We start from the raw sequence: 17,756 nt of genomic DNA on the forward strand, positions 1-17,756 counted from the left end.
ACATTTCATAACATCTAACATATGTAATTAGAAAATTACAACTATCCATACAAGTGATATACTATTATCGTGTATTTCAATGAATCGACTAATTAAAATCTGCTTAAAAGTGTTTTGTCCAATTCTCTTAATGACAAGGAAGAATAAAGAATACGTCTTTCATTAGATGGTGGTTGGAGGTAGTTGACAAGAAACCCTGGACCCGGGTTTCGTGCTACTCGGCACTCGTCAGAAAAGTGTACCTGTAATCTTGAGGGAACAAGTACTCCCTGACGGATTCGATCCCGTGTCACCCAGCTTCACAGTCAGAGACGTTACCACTGGGCTATCCAGGCCTCGACCAACTTTCTGTAGGAGTGAAATGTCATCGCAATTGATCGATCACTGAGTGGTTATCAATACCATATGTGTCAAGTCCTTCTTGGTGCAGATCGAATGCCATCGACCAAGTTTGTTTTTTCAAATGTAATGGATTCAAACTTGATAATACTGAAGAAGCGAACGAATATAATAAATTTTTGATATTCCCTTAAAGTTAAAAATATAGAACATTCATCAGCTTATTGAGAGGTTTGCATTTATAAAAATAAATTTATTCCCTTCTTATAAATTGTAAGTTTTATCTGTCATCGAACGAAGTGATTGAGGTTTAAAGTCATAATGAATTTTTTCAAAATTAATTTGATTATTTATTAAATTCAATTCCTTTAATTATTCCCAAATACTACAATGTATTTAAGTAAGTATGATAATCTAATTAAACAACGAAATTATTTTATGCACGACCTAATAATAGTGTAGTGAATGAGAAGTTAAGTAGGGACAACCAAACGTATCTTAACACAACATTCACAGGTAGTTGACAAGAAACCCTGGACCCGGGTTTCGTGCTACTCGGCACTCGTCAGCAAAGTGTACCTGTAATCTTTGGGGGAACTGGTGCTCCTTGACGGATTCGACCCCGTGTCACCCAGCTTTACAGTCAGAGACGTTACCACTGGGCTATCCAGGCCGCGACAGACTTTCTGTAGGACTGAGATGTCATCACAATTGATTGATCACTGGGTGGTGATCAGTGTCATGCCTGTCAAGTCCTTATTTCTATCGACTACCTCCAACCACCATCTAATCTCAATATATAGTGCTCGCGGTGTCGAGTCACCTAGACCGGTGGCCATAGCTCTCGATCTGCACTAAATAAGGACTTGACACACATGACATTGATCACCACCCAGAGACCAATCAATTGTGAATGCGTCTTTCATGTTTGTCATTAATCCTAATCATTCTGATAACATATATAAATTGTTTTAGAAAAGCATGGACCGAACTTAAGTTATAAGTTGTCATGTAGTGTGTTTAGTATTTCAATGCGCCTAACAAAATTAAAGCTTTTAAAAACTGATTATTTAGCCGTCTGACTAAAGAGAGAATAAAGATTGTCACTGTTCTGAATCACCCTTAATAGAGTTTACTAAGAGTTTTTTTAACAGCCATGAGCTAAAATGGTTGTTTAAGTAATCGTAAAAAAATGTTTCCTGTGCCAGTATTTAAATGTCCATATACTGATTCCGATTTTAAAGATATTTTGTTATTTTCTTTGTGCAACTTTAATCAACATTTAGTGCTAAAAAATAACCTTATATTACGGTAATAGTTTCGCTGAAACTAAGCAAGCTAGATCACTTGGTATATATTGAAGACTGATTACTTTGTAGTGATTCTGAAACATACATGGTAAATTGTTGAATTTCAGAACACTATAACATAGTTATATAAAGTATGGTTGAATTGACGTAAGACTGGATAAAATTGATTTTGAATCAGTCGGAAATACGCGTCATTATCCCATAATTTCTTTCGTAAAAATAAATGTTTTTGATCATAATATGAACCGTTCTACAAATACTTTTACTGATTGATATAAAATTGTTGGACGCATCTACTTTTTCAATGAATATCAAAAGACATAATGTAGTGTGTGTTAATGGTGTCAATAGATATATGTAGCATGTATCATCAGTCGAAAGCGAAATTTCTGGAGGCAGAAGGTTAAGAAGATCAAAGAAAAATAAACGAGAACAAAGAATGATTAGTGTGGAAATGAAAGAATGATAAAGTCGGATACGATTGATCTACATTTTGTAGAAGGATCAGTCAAGTTTCAGACAACTGATTGACATTTTCCAAATGAAGTATTTACTGCATTGTTTTCAGATTTTACTAACATATTCTTTAATCTCGTATTCAAATACAATCGATTGTCCCCACTTGCTTTCTTATTCACTACAATAATATCTTTTCATAGTGCAATCTATCGAAATCAGCAACTTATAGCAAATTCTATCACCATTCAATGAAAGTTCATCAATATTCTGTAGAATGAAATAAATATTTACATGACCAAAATTATCTTATATATCTGATTTGCTTTAATATCTAACACTTAAAAGAAGGCGAAAGACACAATCTATGAACACAATATTATATAATGCAGCTAAGTCAACATAAGTCATTAGGCATTAAAACATAAACATGATGTAACACTGGTAACTATTAATCAATTCTGTATTAGAAGTTTAAATACTTCAATGCATTTAAGCTTTCATTATTGCCTATTACAAATGAATTTGTCAGAATTTCAAGGCAAATATAAATGTTGTTTCTTTTTGATTGCGGATTAGATAAGCTTGATTATTCAGCTATGTTGAATGTATTGCTTTTTTAACATTCACGAAATGCTGTTTTATAATTTCTTTTATTATTTATTACTGATGTGTAATGATTTAAGTAGTGTGAATTTCCATTTGTAAAGTTTGTTTTCTCATAGCTGAACATTCAATTTTAAGAGATAGTAGTTATCTTTTCAAGCGACATCTTATTTTGTTGTTAAAAACGTTTTATTTTGGCTGAAGTAAAAGATATTTTAACCCAAATTTTAATCAAATTAATACATTTGTAATATGTATGTGTATGACATTTGTAATATCCCGATCAGAAGAAAAAATAAATTTTCTGACGTTTCGTAACTCAGTATGAGTCACTTCTTCAAAGAATAAACAACCAAATCAAAATCGATCCAATCGATCAATCAAAAAACAGGTCTGAACAGGTCACATATAATATTCTTGTGTTGTTCCTTTGTACTATTTAAACTTGGATCAATTTTGATTTGGTTATTTATTCTTCAAAGAAGTGACTTACATTTAGTCACGAAACGTTAGAAAATCTATTTTTTCTTCTCATTGGGATATTACAGTAATATTATTTGATTTATAACAATCTACCCAATGCTCATTGTATTAGAAATCATCAAGTCAAACCTTGATAATGATACCTAATTTAACCCAAATTCATTATTTAAGTTAAAAAGGAATCTTTTTAGACAAAGATGAATAGTTGCTGGCAGTGGAATACAGGACTGATCAATTCCAGTTCTAAATAAAAATGGTAAGATACAAGTGAAGCAATATCAAGTGAATTTTAAAAGGAATCTGTTCATCAGAGAGATTCTTGATATTTATGTAAACAATTGTCGTCTGTTATTCATTGTACTTAAGAAACAAACCAACGATAATGACTTGATAAAGTACTAAAAAATCTGAATGTTTATTTTTACTAGTAACATTTGGAAAGTTCCTAAATGCGAAACATCTTAGCGAATCATTTAGTTTTATACCGTTATTGTTTTGGCTTGCATAATAAAGTTCTTTATTGATTACTGATTCAGATAGCATTTATATTCAATTACATTGTGATTATTAGTGTTGTCATGTATACAAGATTAACATTTTATGGCATTATTACGTACAATGTTCAATTACTGCTTTGAAAAGCTCGTTATTGGAATTTATAGAGTTTAATTTTGAATCTCTATTAAAAAATACATTACATGGGAAGAACAAGTAAACTATAGAGCAATCTGAAATAAACTATGTCTATGTGTATTGCGTTTTAATGATGACATCTCAGTGTTGATGTCTACATTGAGGCTTGAACTCGATACATGTCATTTCAAACTACTAAACTTTCATTACTGAGTAACTCTATTCAAATAAACACGAAAGTGTTCAGCAGGTGTGATTTCATTTGCTCCGGCATATCATTAAAACTCACTAGTGTATTTTAATCAAGTTGAGTACACTATAACAATCTTTTAAAAAAAAATAACAGGACAACTCGAACCCTTTAAAAATGTATTGAGGTTCATACCAATCAATATATTTTTAGTTAAGTTAACATATCATCATTTCTAACTTATGCTATTTACATTTCATTACCGATTTTTATTTTCAATATTTGTCTACAATTTAAATTGATATGTCTTTTATTTTAGTGCTGAAACTGAACAAGGTCTTTCAAGAAAGCATCTTTTTGAAGGTAAACAATATTCTACATGTTACTACATGTTTTATAAATTTATATATATAAAATTGTTATTGTCTTGTTAGACACTTGTTTTTTAAAATGGTAGTTGGAGGTAGTCAACAGGAAATCCTGGACCTAGGTTTCGTGCTATTCGGCACTCGTCAGAAAAGTGTACCTGTAATCTTGAGGGAACAAGTACTCCCTGACGGATTCGATCCCGTGTCACCCAGCTTCACAGTCAGAGACGTTACCACTGGGCTATCCAGGCCTCGACCAACTTTCTGTAGGAGTGAAATGTCATCGCAATTGATCGATCACTGGGTGGTTATCAATACCATGTGTGTCAAGTCCTTCTTGGTGCAGATCGAATGCCATCGACCAAGTTTGTTTTTTCAAATGTAATCGATTTAAACTTGATAATACTGAAGAAGCGAACGAATATAATAAATTTTTGATATTCCCTTAAAGTTAAAAATATAGAACATTCATCAGCTTATTGAGAGATTTGCATTTATAAAAGTAAATTTACTCCTTTCTTATAAATTGTAAGTTTTATCTGTCATCAAACGAAGTGATTGAGGTTTAAAGTCACAATGAATTTTTTTCAAAATTAATTTGATTATTTATTAAATCCAATTCCTTTAATTATTCGCAAATACTACAATGTATTTAAGTAAGTGTGATGATCTAATTAAACAACGAAATTATTTTCTGCACGACCTAATAATAGTGTAGTGAATGAGAAGTTAAGTAGGGACAACCAAACATATCTTAACACAACATTTACAGAATCTTTTAATAAAATCTAAGAACCATAAAGTAAATACTTCATACGCAAAATATCAATCAATTGTCTCAGACTTTATTGTTCCTTCATTTCTACAGCAATCATTCTTTGTTCTTGTTTTCTTCTCTTCAATCTTCTTAACCTTCTGCTGCTAGGCAATTCACTTTCGATTGGTGACATATACTACTTATATCTGTTGACATTAGTAGCACACACCACTATTGGACTATATATATGATACACTATCATTATTTTATATAGATTACATTAGATATAAAAAGTACAACAAAGTCCTTATGAAACATTGTGTAATCTGATTATGTAATAAAAACAACATGTACTTTTTTCAAAAAACAAACAAACGATGATAGACTAATATTAGGTCAAATAATGATCATATGAAAAGGCAAAAAGATTTATTAACTTTATCAATGTCATTGTACTTTGAAAATGTTTCTTCTTAGTGATAAGTTAACCTTATTCATTCATTTAATTATTATATATTATTATTATTATTATTATTATATATCCGATATATTTTGTGAAACAGGTCTTCGATCTTCCTTAGAAAGACTTCAACTAGAATACGTAGATATTGTGATTGTTACGCGTCAAAACGAATCGTCAATTCCAGTTGAAGAAGTTGTAAGAACGTGCACACATCTTATTCATCTTGGTTGGACATTTTATTGGGGTACATCTGGATGGTTACCTTGTGAAGTTATGGTAAGATTTCATCAATGAATGTTTGTCGTTTTCATATGTTAAGATTACGAGTTTCTTATTCATGAAATCAATCGTTTAAAATGTCATATAGAATAAATTGAAAATACATAGATGGGAATAAAACAGTTGGAAAGAAAAAATTTATATTGTCTATTATATTTACCAGCTTTCTGATTATCAGATTAGAAAGACAGTCATATGACAAAAGAGCTTGTACAACGTTAATCAGATTATATATTTTATTTTCATACATTTTCATATTAAAAAGCGGGAACCATGGGAACCCGATGAAACAGGATAGTTCAATTCTTAGAAAACAGAAAGTTTAGCTTTTTTAATATCTTGATCTTGAAATTCTTTGGAACTGTCACATTTTATTACATTTTCAAAACTACTTGATAGGAGTAAAACAAGAAAACTTCTAGTGTGACAATCGTTCCCCCACCATAAGGTTTTACTTTATTTTTTAAAATAAATATTATTATACTATTTTTCAAACATTTTCCGTTGATACATTGTAATAACTGTAGCGCAGCTAAAGTAATATCACTGAAAATTTGATTGACAAAAACAGAAGAATTTGAAGAAATGATGTTCTAGAATTACATAATGTACATAAATATATGGGATTGCATTCCACATGACACAATGTATGATAAATAGTATATAAATAGACATTTAGTTATACTTATTTACTCCTGTTACTCCGCGTGGAGGAGCATAGGCCGTCCATCAGCACTCTCCATCCAACCCCGTCCTGAGCAATCCTTTCCAATTCTTTCCAGTTATAATTTATCCTTTTCATATCTGCTTCTATTATCCGACGTAATGGCCTTCCACTTTTCCACTTCCCCTCAGGATTCCAAGTTAGGGTTTGCATCGTGATGCAGTTTGGTGATTTCCGTAATGTATGTCCTATTCACTTCCAACGTCCTTTACTAATTTCCTCTTCAGCTGGAAGCTGGTTTGTTCTCTCCCACAGTACGCTGTTGCTGATGGCATCCGGCCAATGGATGTTGAGTATCTTATGTAGACAACTGTTTATAAATACTTGTACCTTTTTGATGGTAGTTGTAGTAGTTCTTCAAGTTTCAGCTTCGTACAGTAGGACTGTGTTGACGTTTGTATTGAAGATTCTGATTTTGATATTGGTTGAAAGTTGTTTTGAGTTTCATATATTCCTCAATTGTAGGATACGGCTCTTGTTTTGCATTCGATAGTAAAAATATTTGAGCTTTTAAGAAGGAACTTTTGTCGCATACTCTTTGTTAAAATTTCTTTTTTACATTCACTTTGCGGCGTTAATTTTTCAAGCAAATAAATGTTTTCGTTAGACATTTTTTTCAATTCTTGTAAACGTTACATCAGTGTATGGCATTTTCTTCTATATATGATAAAATCAAACTTAAGAGTCTAGATGTTGGCATATTGAAATAAGACTTTGTAAACTTTGACGACTATAGACAGATCAGAGAATCCTATCTGAACGTTGATTATGTATCACTATGGTTCAGCTCGATATGCTTTTTGACTAAGTGCTTTGTAGTTTATTGAATTCGATCAACCATATTCGATGTATTTAAGAAGTACAAATGAGACATACGGTAGTTTATTGTGAAAACTTGGGTTTGAGTGTACGTCTTTCACATATCAGCTTACAGCAATCAGTCGATCAGCATTACTAAAGTTTCATAGATAGATTTTATTTTATTGTGGTAAATGGTTATCGGAAAAAAGCATTGGAAACACACGACAAATATTTAAAAAATAGAATCTTTCGGAAGGTTTGTTCATCCACTTAGCCACACAAACAAGAAAATAAGTACAGGGAAAACTAAGGTAGGAGAATTAAAAATATACTTAAGGAACTATGTACAAACTCAGTTAACTATCGCTTGATGGTACATTTTTCAAAATCTCCTAAATGCATTGGATTGCTAAGATTTAATCTATTAAAATACGACAGACAAGTTATGAATACTGTATATTTACCAGCTAACTAAAACGTGAGCAAATCATTCAAGCCAAGTGCTCACAACCAGATTAACTTCGTTGTTCTATGCATTTAACTATGCTTAAATAATCTTTAAAATTCTGTATAAATTCCAGTATATTTACTTTAAAAACAAACTTCTATTATTTTATATTTGTAAATAATATGGTTAGTTTCTATCAATTAATTCATTAATTACAATCTTTAGATACAAAATTTATAAACAAAGATGGATAGTGGCTAGCAGTGGAATCCATGACGCGCGTTTCATCCTATTTGGAACTCGTCAACTGAGTGTACCTTCACCACAGAGTTGATGTTCACTCTGTGTTTCGAACGCAGTACCATTCGCTTCAAACACCATCGCGTTATCCACTTAGCCACTGATTCCTGATAGCCACTTGCTTGTGTAATGGGGTGAAGTTTAAATTCACTTGGTATTGTTTACTTGTATTTTCTCATTGTTGTTTAAGACTGCCATTGATCAGTCTCTTGTTGGCATATGTCAAGACTCATTAGCTAAGTGGATAACGCAATGGCGCTTTAAGCGAACGGTCTAGAGTGAACGTCTACTCTAAGATGCAGGTGCATCAAGCCGACGAGTGCCAAACAGAACGAAACGCACGTCTTGGATTCCACTGTTAGTCACTATCCATCTCTGCTTATAAAGCTTGTGACCTTAGGCAATATTGAGGCAACCCCCACAGGATGCACATATGCCAACAAGAGATTGATCACTTCTAGTCCTAAATGACAATGGGAAGATACAAGTAAACAATACCAAGTGAATTTAGATACGTTTTTTTATTTAACTGTTTATCCACGAATTCTAAACCAAAAAAGGGGTCATTTGTTTGTTCTTCTTTCAAATCATAATCAATCAGCATATTTTTACTGGTCTGATAAACTGTACATACAAGATCATCATTTTATCAGTTATTTAACTTTTTGTACGAGTTTTCTTTCATTAGGATACGATGTTCTCTAGAATATATATATATGACAAATCACAAGACAGTGTATAATAGGTCTACAAGAATATCCTTGTGGCAAGAGGATTATTTATGGACGAATCAATCAGATTTACAATAACAAGTTGCTAGGTTTGAAGCTGTTACGAGTTCACTTAGTATGCGAACGGAACAAAGTTTTGTGACCGTAGACCAATAAGCTAGCTATTTGATGCGTCCCAGCCCTGCTAACTAGAGGAAGAAGTCGAAACTTGGAACGGGAAGTTATATTCCGTAAGCCAGAAGCACGAGTGAATAATAACAGACACAAATCAAACGTATATATACAGCATAAAACTGTCCCTAGGAAGCGTAGCAAAAATAGCATACTAGAAATACACAACGGACCAATAGCGTTAAAAATCCTCCCATGTGGGAAATACGACATGAAAGCGAAAAGAGCGCTTTTGGCGCGTAAACAAGAAAATTCAAATTTCCAAAATAAAATTATAAAATTAAGGCATTTATCAAATGAGTTCTGAGGATCTAACATCCCTAACATAGGTCTTGAATTTCGGCGTGAAATTCATTCATCCATTTGACTAAATAACATCTTGACATTTTAGCTAATATCAGTTCGTGATGAAAACTTTAAATCTAGTCCCTATCCCTAACCATCATTTGTAAATCATAATCCTTATACTTCACACTGGTTTCAAACCTTCATTTAAACCTAATAAGTAGGTGGATATTCTCAAAGTAACTTTAATGTCTCTCAAAGGTTGTCCATAAATTATAGTCTCACCCTTATTGTTTTAATGCATCGTTATTTAGATTGTATGAATTAATCATATTTATATCCAAATAGTTTATAATTTCCTTTCTTTTTTTCACTAATGTTTCATTAGCAAGCTCAAACAGTTGCCAGACAATTCAATTTAATTCCACCATCTGTAGATCAAAATGAATTGAATTTATTGAATAAAAATTATTTACAGAATATGCGTGAAATTTGTTTAAAACTAAGTAAGTATATAAGAAAAACAAATATGTTTGACCATTTTATTCTCTATCATGAAATCAATGTTTAAAATATAATGCATCAGATTTTATAGTTAAACCAGCTTATATAACGTACTATACGTATGTGTATGAAACGCGATAGTACTGTGAAAATGTTCTCTTAGAGTTCATCATTTTTATTCAACTATCTGTATTATGTAATAAACATTGATCAAAGAAAATAATTTTAATAGTTGAATTCATGAGTCGTTTAAAGTAAGTCCATTATAGAAAACCTAAAAGAATTGAACGGCAGTTTCATCCTCGTATGAGACTCTTCAGTAGTGAGGATCCATGATCCTACACATAGGATTCGAACCCAGGACTTTCGGACTCGTGGGCGAATGCTTAACCACTAAACTACTGAGCTGGTCGACATTTAACAGTGTTAATATTTTACTTCAACCAATCTACAATATTGCACGATGGAATATTCACAAAACCCTATTCTGAAAAGAATTTTAGCTTTAATTGAATTGTAAATAAATAATTTGTTTTTAATATTTATATGCTGTAAACACGCAAACTTGTTGAAATTTATAGTATGCGCTAAATATTTGAAATCAACATATAAATCAATGCTCATTATCTTCAGCTTAAAATGTAGGTGTTTTTCAGGAAATGAATTTAAATCAAACAAATGATGGTTTTCAATCTTATCATTGCTACAATGATAAAGTTTTATTCATTGTTTCTTTAAAATTGGTAACTATTTGTAACTAAGCAAGATATTATAATGATTATATTTTATGATCGATAATTTTTTCTTTACACTCATTAAATCGTTATTTCTTTTCCTCACGTATATAAAAGATAATTAAGAAAGAAATTATGATAGTTAAACTGTCAAAGCAGCTAGTTGAATAAAACTATAGTCTACCTGAAATTCTCTTGAAGATGATCAAACGATTTGATGAATGCGTTGAAATATATGATCATGTTTGATCAACTGATGAAATTATATTGATCATAATGTTAATTTCAAATTGTAATTCAGACAAAACTGTATAAGATATTTAGTTTACAGTTAGTTTTGATATCCAGACATCATTCATTCATTGCTTAATCTATTATGCATATCATAATCTTTTGCATAAAGATTACAATGGATTATAGAAGAAAGATATACATGAAAAAGGGAGAATATATATTTGTAAAATCTTAGTGAATTAATTTGAAGTAAATCCAACGTTTTGCCTGGCAATCTGGTTCAAGCTTTTTCAAGGGAAATAGAATCAAACAACAAAATTATCGAATATAAATAGGTACATGCTTCTCTGGTTTACTGTATACATGGAATTAGAAAGAAATATTATCTTCTAATTTCAAATTTTATTTAATCATAATGTTCAAATTTGATATGTGGATAGTATTAGACTGGATTTAATAGTACCGATCAAACAGTTAAATATCTTGCAGAATATATAAAGTTTGGATCTATAACTAGAAAAATTTTAAAACATAAACTTCAGTCGAGTTCACGTTATATATCTTGAAAGAATCTGAGTAAAAGATAGTACCCGATGATGTGTTCAAACTATGGTAGTGTTTCTACATATCTACTTAGGTTTTTAAAAATACACAAAACGTTTCTGTAAACTTCTAACGTCTCTTATAAAACTAGTACATGTATTAAACTACTAAATGAAGTGTATTGTTTAAGTATGAATTACTGTTGTCGTGTGTTAGTTTGAATATTATCGACATTTATTCACTTAATTCCAATAATTCCAATATCATGCTGGAAGTGATAGATTCATGGGTTTCCTATACTGGAACTTGGTGGAATATTTTGGTCAACAATATTTGGATTGTTTTTTCATCGAAATATATAATGATGTCATTATTCATTTAAATATGGAATAATTTATTTTTGAGTAAATTTTATTAGCAAATTTAACTGTCGGTGAATATATGTTTTTATCAAATAGTTGCGATTATTAGTCTTTAATCTTTCAGAGTTAAGCAATAGAAAACTCTGAACCTAGGTTTCGCGATAGTTTAGACTTGCCAGTAAAGAGTGCCTATATCCTTGAGAGAAGTAATGCTTTCTATAGAATCAGAGCCTATTTCATCTTGATTCACACTCTGAGATATAGTCAGGTTTTTCTGTAGACTACTTTCAATTAACTAACATTTCAACATATTACAAGCGATATTGGATTATTTGGATTAGTAGCCACATTGTAACTTAGTTGAATGAATTCGACTAGCATCAAAAGACCTAAAACAAAATATGTCACTGGTCACTATTCAGTCATCAACCAACAATAGTTACTAGTAAACAATAGTTTTCATACACTGATGTGTTGATTATAATAAATTTCAATCGTAAATGACTGTAAGATATCATAATATTGTTTTATGTTTTCTTTTAAATATATTTAAGATATTGGTATTATGACAGGATCACCATTAAGTGGTGGCATTTTAACCGGAAAATACATTGACTGTATACCGAATTTTTCACGAGCTACACTAAAAGTGAGTTTTTGAGTGTAAATTTCTATCTGGCAGAAAACTAATTATCGATTTAATAATGGTACCAAAGTTTCATGCAAAAATAATTAGATTCACAGGTTGAAATACAGTAGTCTACGAAGACCAACGACAATTTTTAGTATCCTTTTATAATAATCTGTTGGTTAGATCAAATACAAGTCTAAACAGATTTATCTATTTATAATATTTGTTTAGTTGAATGATCATTCGTAAGATAGTAGAGTAGATGGTGGGAAAAATGAAGAGCGAATGCATTTATCAACAGAATATTCGTACAACTAATCTTTATAGTTGGCAAAAAGTGTTTGCCATTTTTTAGATGGTAGGATGAAATTTTGTTTAATTGGTAGTGTGACCTCATTGAAGATAATGTGGATGTTTGTATAAAAGAACAATGTTTAGAATTATCTGCCAATAATCAGATGAAACGCATTTTACCTGTCATTATTTTCAGAGTTTTTAAAAGGATTCACATGAGAATAAGGGATTAGGAAATGGTGAAATTCTGCATTCAGTTAGAGGATCAAAAAATCGATTTATTCTTAAGGAATTATACGAATAATAAATGTGTAGTAAATTATTTTTATTAAATATAAACTATTTATTTTAAGCAAAGATGGATAGTGGCTAGCAATGGAATCCAGGACACGCGTTTCATCCTATTTGGGACTCGTCAACTGGATGTACCTTCATCTCACAGTTGATGTTCACTCCGGGACCAGAACCCACAACCGTTCATTTCAAACGCCATCGCGTTATCTGCTTATCTACTGAGTCCTGATTGTGGACATCAACTCTGAGATTCAGGTACATCAAGCTAACAAGTCCCAAATAGGACGAGACGCGCGCCTTGGATTCCACTGCTAGTCACCAACCGTCTTTGCTTATAATGCTTGTAAATTGAGGCAATATTGAGGCAATCCGTACGGGATGCACATATGTCAACAAGAGATTGATCAATTCCAGTCCTAAATGACAATGGGAAGACACAAGCGAACAAAACCAAATATATTTTTAAAATTTTTTTTATTGGTTTTAGAATCAAGAAGATATACGTGATAAACTTCTTTGTTCAAAAGGTATCAGTCAAAGGGAAGAAGTTAAACAACTATGTAAGATAGCAGGTAGAATGAAATGTACTTGTGCACAATTAGCTATTGGTAAGTTGTAACATATTTTTTCACCATACAGATAATATATATGCTGTGAATTGTGAGAGTGAAATCATTTACTGACTAATTTCAATATTACCTTACTCAAATTAATAATTTGACCGGATTTTACTGGCTATGAGTACTAATAAACATTTACAAAGATTATTTTAATTTAATAGAACAAACAGTTGTTACTTAAAAAGAGAAACAATACGAAGAAAAATGTTGGGTTTAATGGAAGTTTGGTTTGTTTGCCATTCGAATTGCAAATCTTATTTTCTTTGTTATTTATTGAATTGAACTAAGCTTATGGGAAGATGCTACATCGAACAACGACATTATAACCTCTTCTTCATAACTTTGCAATAAAAGCAGTCACTTAATGTTTTACATTTTAGATTGGTTAGGATACAACGTCATAGTACTGTCTCAACAATGTAATAATATGTTATGATTTTATAGATACCCTAGTACGAATTGACTTTTCTTTCTGTTCAGTTAAAAATGTGTCTGATATTTTAAGTTTACTCACTAGTGACTAGTTGTGTGAGGGAAATCTTGGAGTTCTAGTGTGGAGCCGTGACCAATGGAGCTAATCCGCGTCGAGTACAAACAGGTATCTACATCGGACAATAGAAGATGGTCGCACAATTTCATGGATTGGTTAAAGTTAGACATTAACACCTTTAGATGTCGGCTTAGTGATCTAGAGGTTAAGTGTTCGCGCGCGAGACCTAAGGTTCTGGGTCCAAATCTTGTGTGAGGGATCGTGTGTGCGCACTGTTCAGGAGTCCCCTACTAAGACGAAATGGCCGTCCAGTAATTTCAGGTTCTCAATGATGGTCAAACATTGGTTGCTTCATGATCTGGATCAAAAACTTAACAGTCTCCGCAACCCCACACTGAAAATATTAAAAAATTTGATAATGGTACAGTTGATTGGTAATAAACTGCGAGAATTAACCACGTCACTTATCCTATTGAAATAGTACATTTTAACTAGTACAGCAGATAAACACATAGCTTAACATTTCGTTAAAACAAACTACTTTAAATGTGTTCATAAGCAGCTTTAGTTAAATTTGACTGTACTCTATAAAATAAATTGATTATATTCGTCCTTCTCCGTCATTTTTGAACGTGTAACGTGAATTACATGTTCAGAACTAGCTTTCTAAAATTTCACTATATTATGCCTTTAAAATTAAAAAACCTGATGCTCATTCCATTCGATTTACTTCTTTTCTTTGTGTGCGAATCAACTTGTTAGCCTGGTGTCTTCGCTGTTCACATATTGGCAGTGTTATTATCGGAGCAGCAACGGTTGACCAGTTACATGAAAACATAAGATCAGTATTGGTAAGTATTTAAAAATATTTCTGGAAAAATTCCAACATTATCGGTAAAACGATAAATGAAAATTATTTGAGTATTTAAAGAAGATTCGACGAGACCATAATTTATGGACGAACCAATCACGTATAAAATAACATGTCTCGGATTTCGGCATGAAATTCACTCATCCATTTGGCTAAGTAGAGTTTTGGCATTATAGCTTATATCAGTTTGTGATGAAAACCCGAAATCTAATTCCTAACCTTAATCATCAACTGTAAATCATAATTTTAATTCCTCACACAGGTTTATAACGTCAATTTAATCCTAGTTATTAGGTGAACACCCACAAGGTCACTTTGGCGTCGTTCAAAGGTCGTTCATAAATTATAGTCTCATCGACGATTCAGTCAAATGGCGAGTATTCATTTTACTCAGTGTTTTTCGAGAACAAATCTTTAGGGTTGTATTTTGCGATCGCAATAAACAATTAAATAAGTTGATGTTCAAAGTTTAAACAATCGTACAATTTGAAACTATTTTCTTCAATAAATCAGAAAAGAGTAGTTTACTTAACATTCTCAACTTATTACCTCACTTGTCATTATGGTTCTACATGTTTGTCATTCACTGGTGATTATTTGTGTACTGTTGAGTGAACATTTTGCTGTCGTTTACTTAAAACAATATATTTATGAATGCACATTTATATGTAAACACTAACATTGTATGTACATATGTTTGTTCACAAGTGGGAAGCTAAAATAATAAAAACTCAGACATATACTGTAGTTAACCAAATTACCAGAGAATACCAGAAGAGCTATTAAGTAATGTGTAATTTTCAATGCCTTTCCAGGTGAATTCTATTTGTGTCACAAATTGTACAAATTTTGCTTCATATTTCTCTACCGCCTATTTTATTATTCATCATTTTTTCTGTTATGTTAAGTAGCCAAGTGATCAATGAATTATTATCTTCGTTAAACAACTTAACGTCCAAGTATAGGAGTGTTATTGAGGCAAGAAAATATGACACTTCAATATCTATTTCGGCTGGTGAAGATTGATGAACTAAATTGGATAGTTTTACGATTTTTCATTACTTATATTAATAAATAGACTTAAAATGAATTTTAAGCAAAGATGGATAGTGGCTAGCAATGAAATCTAGGACGCGCGTTCCGTCCTATTTGGGACTCGTCAACTGGGTGTACCTTCATCCCATAATTGATGTTTACTCCAGAACTCGAACCTAGCACCGTTCGCTTCAAACACCATCGCGTTATCCACTTAGCTACTGGTTCCTGATAGCAATGGAGTGAAGTCTAAACTCACTTGGTGTTGTTTCCTTGAATATTTCTATTGTTGTTAAGGGATGCAATTGATCAATTTCTAGTTGGCATATATGCATCCTGTGTAGATTGACTCGTTACTGAATTTCTTTATTACGAGGATTAATATCGGCTTCTACTATTTCAGTGATAAGTGATAAATTCAATGATTATTGAGGCCGTAATATACATCAAATAAACTAATAAAATATTTGTTACTTATATCATAATTACAAACACTCTTCCCACATACACTGAATCTTCTAAAATCAAACATTATACTATATTCCAGGTAATAAGTAGTTAGAGAAAATATTCAAATTATTTTTTCTAGTTAGCAATGTTTTTTTGAGAGTTAGCTTTGTACAAGATGGGATTGCTAACTCCATGCCCAACCCTTCTACTTTACCCAAGCTTGAGACTGCTAGTAGCCCAGGAGGAGCTCCAGGTAGAATTCAATTCAATGAATCCATATAATTTCGATATGAATGTAAATCTTGATTTATTTTAATGAATAAATGAGAAACTAATATGTTTATTCTTTTTATTCAAATTTTTTAATTTTTTTATTCATTAGATTTATCCACATTTAAATGCAAGTATCATATCGGAATTAGATACACTATTAAATACAACTGACTCAAATGATAATTTCCTTTAAAACAAAAATATCATAAACTGAATTAATGAATATTATAATTAACAATTAAAACAAGAGGAAATAATAATATTTTACTCAATTTAAAAAAACACAAAAAAACCAATCACGGTTAGCAACTAAATGGGGAGGAGGAGCAGAAGCAGAAAAATGGATGAACAACTGTCAGTTATTTTTACATGATTAATAAACTCAATCAAACAACATTGAATAAAATCCTTTTCCTATAATAAGTAACGGGGATAAACATAAATTGAGATAATCACATTGAAAGTTTATATAAGTTTTAATAGAATGATTTGTTTTATTTATGTTTATCTAAAATGTTATGATGTTTTAGATGAGTAACGGTGAAATTTACATTTTAAAACAAACTACTTTGTAGTGTGTTTAGTTTTTAAAAACAAACTTAGTTATAAAATAAAAGAATGGAGAAAAATATGTGTCAGAATATCTAAACAATTATATATATATTATCAGAAGGGGTTTTGTTGAGATGTTAGAAATTTCACTGAATGAAATCATGAGTCAAATGAAGCTAGACCACCATGGAAAACCTGGAGACACTGGACGGCCGTTTCATCCTAGTATGGGACTCCAAGAGATACTTCAAGAGATACTCTTGGAGTTCTAATGAGAAGCCGTTACCAGTGGAGTTCAACCAGGTCTGCTGTGAGATATCAACTCACTAAAGACAATGATGTACGGTGGTGCAACTTCGTGGATTGGTTGAAGTTAAACATTAACACCGTTGGATGCCGGCTCAGTGGTCTACTTGGTTAAGCGCCTGGTGTGAGACTGATAGGTCTTGGGTTCGAATCTCGCAGGGTGCGGGATCGTGGATGCGCAGTGCTGACGAGTCCCACAATAGGACGAAACGGCCGTCC

General features: G+C 31.7%; 1 protein-coding gene across 1 annotated transcript in view; it reads left to right on the forward strand.

Annotated features, from left to right (window-relative positions):
- The window catches only part of KCNAB3 (Voltage-gated potassium channel subunit beta-3), a 55,061-nt gene extending 37,733 nt beyond the window's left edge, over positions 1–17,328 (forward strand). Inside the window, exons 7-13 of the mRNA XM_051214961.1 lie at positions 4,337–4,380; positions 5,706–5,881; positions 9,733–9,850; positions 12,276–12,370; positions 13,428–13,548; positions 14,813–14,901; positions 16,789–17,328. Of these exons, the coding sequence (XP_051068147.1) occupies positions 4,337–4,380; positions 5,706–5,881; positions 9,733–9,850; positions 12,276–12,370; positions 13,428–13,548; positions 14,813–14,901; positions 16,789–16,872 (727 nt within the window). The 3' untranslated portion in view covers positions 16,873–17,328. The remainder of the gene's footprint in view (positions 1–4,336; positions 4,381–5,705; positions 5,882–9,732; positions 9,851–12,275; positions 12,371–13,427; positions 13,549–14,812; positions 14,902–16,788) is intronic.
- Positions 17,329–17,756: the final 428 nt, after the last annotated feature.

This window comes from Schistosoma haematobium, chromosome 2 (genome assembly GCF_000699445.3).
Source record: "Schistosoma haematobium chromosome 2, whole genome shotgun sequence".
Lineage (NCBI taxonomy): Eukaryota > Metazoa > Platyhelminthes > Trematoda > Strigeidida > Schistosomatidae > Schistosoma > Schistosoma haematobium.